General features: G+C 36.2%; 1 protein-coding gene across 3 annotated transcripts; it reads left to right on the plus strand.

Moving 5' to 3' along the window:
* The first annotated feature begins 1215 nt into the window (after window positions 1–1215).
* Window positions 1216–6132, plus strand: LOC114356606 (T-cell activation inhibitor, mitochondrial). Of its 3 annotated transcripts, none has more exons than XM_028309845.1 (13): window positions 1216–1317; window positions 1444–1564; window positions 1760–1877; window positions 1969–2104; window positions 2203–2319; window positions 2874–2991; window positions 3311–3413; window positions 3486–3577; window positions 3804–3904; window positions 4267–4413; window positions 5015–5146; window positions 5307–5451; window positions 5959–6132. In XM_028309845.1, the coding sequence occupies exons 1-13, from the start codon at window positions 1295–1297 to the stop codon at window positions 6043–6045; spliced, it is 1440 nt and encodes a 479-aa protein (XP_028165646.1). In that variant the 5' UTR covers window positions 1216–1294; the 3' UTR covers window positions 6046–6132. The 3 variants fall into 3 exon arrangements, with proteins under 3 accessions (XP_028165646.1, XP_028165647.1, XP_028165648.1); XM_028309846.1 differs by having other exon boundaries at window positions 1447–1564; XM_028309847.1 differs by lacking the exon at window positions 1216–1317 and having other exon boundaries at window positions 1950–2104.
* Window positions 6133–6370: the final 238 nt, after the last annotated feature.

Genomic DNA, 6370 nt, shown 5'->3' on the forward strand with positions numbered 1-6370 from the left:
CGTCCGATAGAAAAATGTCGAACGAGCTTCGGGTCCATCACTCCGCGGGTGTGTGGTACGCAACGCGGCCGCCGCTCGACTGCCGCCCTCCTCTCACCGCCACACTCTGGTATATTTATCGCTTAATTATTGAACTCGGGTAACAATTATGAAGCTCGGCGAGTGTCAGGCGTTTGCGGCCAGCGGAGGGTGCGCGGCGCTACCGCGTCTGCGGCGCGCGTTGCGTCACAGCTCACGCACCGCGCCGCAAGCGCAGCCTTCAGATTTTATCTCACCAGCCAGCAACCGATCCGCAGCTCACCTGTTATTCATTTTATACCATTAACCTCCAACTTACATCACTTATCAATATCTTCCTGACTTCTGTTTCCGCGGTAGGTATCATGTCATAATTATTGTAACGAGATATAATTTATTCAAACTTGTAGATCTTTCTTACACGATAATAATAATACTGCTTGCTTCGAAGGTACCTGCTTAAGTAGGTACTTTACATTTCATTTTTTTATACTGATACCCATCCCATGATATGAAGGTCTCTCCTTTAAATTAACGAACTGACTCTACCAATCACAAACAGACATCGAAGAATATTTTCTTTAAGAAAACTCTCTTACCAAGTTCAGTTACCTACTAAAATGTAAGTAGGTTATATCGGGCTTATCCTTCGATCAACAATACCAATATCTAGTTGGTATTGTTGATCGAAGGATTATCCTTGTGGCTTATCCCATCAATCCCATGAAACCTAAAGCCCACTATAACCTACACTAATGCCTATTTAAAGTAGGTACTACATGTGGTAAACTTATTCACAACTTTCAACAGCGAGAGCGCCCACTTATTTCAGGAATGAGTTTTCTGCAAGTCCTTGGCCTACTATTTTAGTTTTAGTTGTCCAAGATTCATTTATGTAGAGCATTCTTAGCAATCTTCTTTTCTTTCCCTTCTCTACCGATTTTTTTCGATCGAGTATCAATTTTGTTGATTTCCATGTCTGTCTGTGTTCAGTTACAAAATGAAATTCAATTTTAATAATCAAAAATTGAGGCTTTTGATTGCTTGAATTTCTGATGATGTGATCGATATGGTACGGCAAATATGTCGAGTGCCATAACAAATATTTTGATAAAAAAGTAACTATCATCTGTTTCCTGTCAAATGCTGTCATCTTTGACAGTGACAGATGAAGGTCACTGAATCCAATTCAATCCAATTCAAAAGCTATGTTTTTGGACAAATTCTAGTGCGTAAATTAAGAAAAATCCACAGCAGTAAGTCAAATATCAACAAAATGTATTCCAGAATTAAAATAAGGTAAAAATTACATAGAACAAATTTAGTTTTTTACACTTTTAATGGAATTATGTGTGGTGGCAGAGGCTCACAAACCGACTATTGTAATGTTACTTATTAAATTATGTTCTTTTGAATTAATTTCAGCAGCTGTCGCTGTGCTGGAGTGTTTTGTAGATATTTGAGTTCTGCAGAGATTTCCACAGCCCTTAGACCATTTTACTTCAGTGTGCATCCAGACCTTTTTGGAAAATATCCAGCACAAAGGGTAAGTGAACCGGTTTTGAACCTATAAGACCATAATTTAAGTAACATTCTTTATCTTTAATAATAAATTAATATTCAAAATAAACTAAGATTGGCAAAAACGTGATTGAGAATTATCCAGTCTCTCATGTAATAAGATGTTATGCAACTTATGCAATAAAGTATTTTAATTTACATAATATCTTGTTTATTGCAGAAAGTAAATGAAAATTCCCTGCAACAATTGAGTGCCTTGTTAGAGGCACAACAGTCTAGTCGAGGGATTGCAGTACCTCCACTATCATTTTATTTAAGACAAAAAGATATGCCGGAAGGTAAAAAACACAATGTACTTTCAAAACATAATAGATCATTAGTTAAGACTAAAACATTCGTATTTTCATCAGTTTACATCACTGCTTTCAGGTGAATTTAAACATGTGAAGATCCAGCTGAATGGGAATAACGCCCGTGAAACAGTTGTGAAAGTTTTGAATGCATGTCAAATGTCCACAACTTATGTAGATAAAATACCTAGAAGTACAATTACAAATAATCCCAGGTATCTATCATTATTATAATCAAAAAAGAGCAGAATATCCATTTACTTTGTTGCCAACCACTAACATTTCTAATACTTAAAATATTTACTTTTTTTAGTATAGACCAACAGTATGCAGACTTTGCAAAAGCATATCAAGAATATAGCAGTGAATTTGAGAAAGTGAATAAAATGAAGAGGAAAGTTGAAGAAAGAAAAGCAATTCTTAATGTTATGTAAGAATCCTCCTTTGTTTTTGTAGTTGGCATGAGCACAGTTGTTAGGGTCCTAACGAATATTAGTAAGAAATAAAATAGCGGACTGTATAAAAATAGGTGCTGTATTCTCGCCAGCCTAATTTACAATCAATTATGAGAGTACGCGGTATTTGTGCGACGACGGTGGTGTCCCAAAGGCGAGTGTGTGACCCGAGCGCAGCCGATGATGACGCTGTCGGCCCGAGGTGACGTTAGTCATTGTACGCCGCCCGCACGTCTCCTCCCGCGCGTTGTTGGGTTCCCAACAACAGTAATGTTTCTAATCAAGTGTAATTTTCATGGAGAGAAGTAAGGACATAACTCCACTAGAGCTGGTAAGCTATAACTATAAATCCAAGCAGTGACTTGAGACTACATAAGAATCTCAGCCTCACAAGTAGGACTCATGGAGATGGAGTCATGTCCTAGTGGGGTTACTTAAGATACCACTGAAAGCCTTTATGGCTTCTTTGGATAGAGTACTGAAAATAATAATGCTTTAAGTACCTACAATAAATATCTTTAAATTACAGTGAATGGGTATATGATAACAGTATGATAGCAAAAGAAAAGTATGAATCAACAGAAGCTACAAGAGATCAAGTTAAGACTCTAATGGAACATCTGTGCAAAACTTATGGTATTAAACAAGTTCGTAATTCATATGTGTCGATTTTATCCAGATAAATAGCTAGCTTGGCAATAGAAAAATAGTAATGCCCAATGGATTTTGATCTTTATGCTTTATTCATAAGGTTCGAATTGGAGATTATTGAAATTTGACATTTAGTGCTGCCAAGTGTAAAATTATAAATTTTATTGATGTATGACCATACTTAAAATAAATCTTTGCTTGTTTTAAACAGCTTTTAGCCATTGAGAGCTTCTTTGTGAGGTCCAAACACCTATATCATTTTCTTTTATTTACCTGCATATTTTTATCATAAAATAATTGGCTATTTTTATTTAGGTTAAATATGATAATGGATGGAATATAAGCCATATTCGTGGTGGTCTCCAAAGTTTGGTTTCACTGGCGGGTCAGCATTCAAAAGTTATGGCAAACTTAGAAGGTAAAATTATTATTCATCATGGGGATTTCTTTTTGTAATATAATGGAGTAATTATTTTTCTGATTATTTCAGGCAGAACTATAGCTTTAGGTCAATTCACTGGCGTGAGTTTGGATGGCGATGTATATTTAAATATAATCGACGTTAGAAACGAGTGGCTTTCGGTAAGTTTTCAGTTCACACTGTTAATGACATACCACATTTTTCATTCGATACGATGCCCAAACTCTACTCAGTTCAAACTACAGCGAGCAGGAAATTTGTACTCTAACCATTTATGCTTGAATCTTCTATCATCAATTTATATTATAACTTACAACATGTAGTAAAATTGATGTCTGTGTTAATTTAAAAATCACCGAAATGTTTTAATTATGCCTCTTATTTTAGTTAATCAAAAAAGTCAGTCAAGAAGATAGTGCCTTGACAGCGATACCCAACTATGAAAAAGCGTTATCAGGCGTTTTGCGAGAAATACATATTTGTAGAAGGTAAGCAAATGTTTTAAAACGAAACCAAACGAATTACGAAAATAGTTCTCAGTAGACAACATGACACGTGGCTTAAATTATGATAGATTGTTTTTGTATATTGATAACTTATCATTGAGTTTCAAATAAGAGTCATCCGACTTATTTGTTGAAAATCTTCTTACGTTTAAATAAATAAAAGGATTAGATTTGGTATGGCAATATAAGATGACGTCTGTGTTTTTCCTATTGAATGGCATTACTTTTTACCCTAATGCGCCAGAAGGAGGGTTATGTTTTTATAAATTTCTATTTCCAAGCAAAATAAATCTAAATAACAGTTGAAAACTATGTAAGTGTAAGTCTTTTTTTTTTTTTTGCAGAAAGTTCATGCCTAAAGTATCGGCCCACCAATACTGCAACCACCTCCGGCAGTTGATAACGTCGATCGGCGACTACTACGGTCGAGGTAACAAGTTCCCATCGCATGTGCCGAGCTCTCTCAAGAAATATGAGATCGTCGTCGAACCGTAAGACATATTCTATTCGGAAGAAAATACTTTCTTATTATAAAACTTAAAAAAAAATCAGAAGATGTAAAATATGGATACAAATCGTAAAATGCTCAAACAGTGCCCCGATATTTTCAACTGCAACGCAACTGGAACACGAACGGAATTCAGCTCTTTGCTCAAATCCGTATCGCGTCGCGACAGTGCGACGGGCGCCCGCAGTGAGTGTGCGATATAATATGTGCATAATTACGCTGTAACGAGAACGGAACGCAACTACGCCTTTGCGTAAAAGCTGACAGAAAGGTACTTTTTCTCAATCGCAAATCAAACGCTTCACGAACATTTTCTGTGTTTCCATTTATAAAAGAGGTATTCGGACTTTTAATGGAAAGTGCATAAATCCGTTTTTTCGTCTTTGTTTTCGCGTAAACTTTACCGCGATACCAAATTGCACATCAGCTGGAATGAAATTGGATCGTTACTGGAGTGTGAACTAGAGATGAAACGCGATAGAATTGCAGTCATTACAAATTAGCGCAATCGGGGCCCTGCTTATCTCACACAAGTGACTATTTTAGAGCCAAGTGATTGCATAAATTGCTTCTATTTATTTCAGGGAAGCTGGTCCGCTAATGGTGTCGCCCACTGGGCAATTCATCACCCCGTCATCCTGTCCTGCGTCAGAACTCATACCGTTCATTTCCAAGAATCTCGATGAGGCCACAACTCTGATGACCGAATATAGCATGTAAGTTACCTACCTACCTACTGGCCAAGAAAGAACCTCAATTGACTAACAAAATAGTAATGGTTATAGACTATAAAAAAGTTTATTACAAAATCTGATATGCAATTGGTAAGATTAACGTACCAAAGGAAAATAAGACAAATGGACGACTTTCTTCCAGAAACAAACATGTCGAAAGAGCGCTCCATAAGGAAGTGAAGGAAAGATTCGGGCTTCTAGAACTCCACAAAGACGACAGCATAACGCCCGGATTGATGATCTCGTGTTGCCAAAGATTGCTCACTCGAGTAGACAAAATCGGCACGGTAAGAGCGCTTTCACATTTAGCCTAGGCGTAGACCAACTTTTAGTTGGCCGATAGTTGGGCCCCGTTTTAATTGTATGAAAAATCGGCCGATACCAAATCAGTGTAATGTGCACACTTTCATACATGCCCATAATTATTAACTGCCCGACTAAACTATCGGCCGACAAAAAATCGGTGGTCTGCGCCTAGGCTTAGGCGACTTGACGACGCGCTGCAGATAATTTTAATGGAAAGTGCATAAATCCGTTTTTTCGTCTTTGTTTTCGCGTAAACTTTACCGCGATACCAAATTGCACTTCAGCTGAAATGAAATTGGATCGTAACTGGAGTGTGGACTAGAGATGAAACGCGATAGAATTGCACTCATTACAAATTAGCGCAGTCGGGGCCCTGCTTATCTCACTGTTTATGTAAATTTATTAAATAAACAACACAATTTTACAAATAATTGTATTCAGTGCACAAATTACAAATTGAGATTACATGTCATTTTTATTCTTTACAGATACTACAAGGCAACATTTTGTACATAACCCATTACTACTCGGTACTATCTGATGGAGTGTTGTGCATTCCTTGGGATTTCAAATAGTCTACATTCTATAAATTGTGATATAAGTAGGTAATATTATGAAAAAAAGTGTAAAATAAAATATACATATGAACATAATGTTGTGTGTACATTATCTTAACCCTACAACATCCATACTCATAATAATTATGTATATTAAATTAAGACAAAATATAATTTAAGGGACTTATTTACATTATATGCAGTCTTATGATAAGTACGAAAAATCGCAAAAAATATCTTATATGGTTTAACTATTAGTTTAATAATATCACGATTGATTTAAGTAAAAAATTTAAGACTACCATTTATTTATCATTAATAGCTAAAAACACACATATATTTA

The sequence above is a fragment of the Ostrinia furnacalis genome, unplaced genomic scaffold (genome assembly GCF_004193835.3).
Source record: "Ostrinia furnacalis isolate ACB-3 unplaced genomic scaffold, ASM419383v2 OfSCF2833, whole genome shotgun sequence".
Taxonomy (NCBI): Eukaryota; Metazoa; Arthropoda; class Insecta; order Lepidoptera; family Crambidae; genus Ostrinia; species Ostrinia furnacalis.

Coding starts and splice junctions, on each gene's coding strand:
- LOC114356606 (XM_028309845.1), top strand. CDS start 1,295: ATGTATTCCAGAATTAAAATAAG. Junction 2,105..2,202: donor ACAATTACAAATAATCCCAG/GTATCTATCATT, acceptor TACTTTTTTTAG/TATAGACCAACAGTATGCAG. Junction 5,452..5,958: donor GAGTAGACAAAATCGGCACG/GTAAGAGCGCTT, acceptor TATTCTTTACAG/ATACTACAAGGCAACATTTT.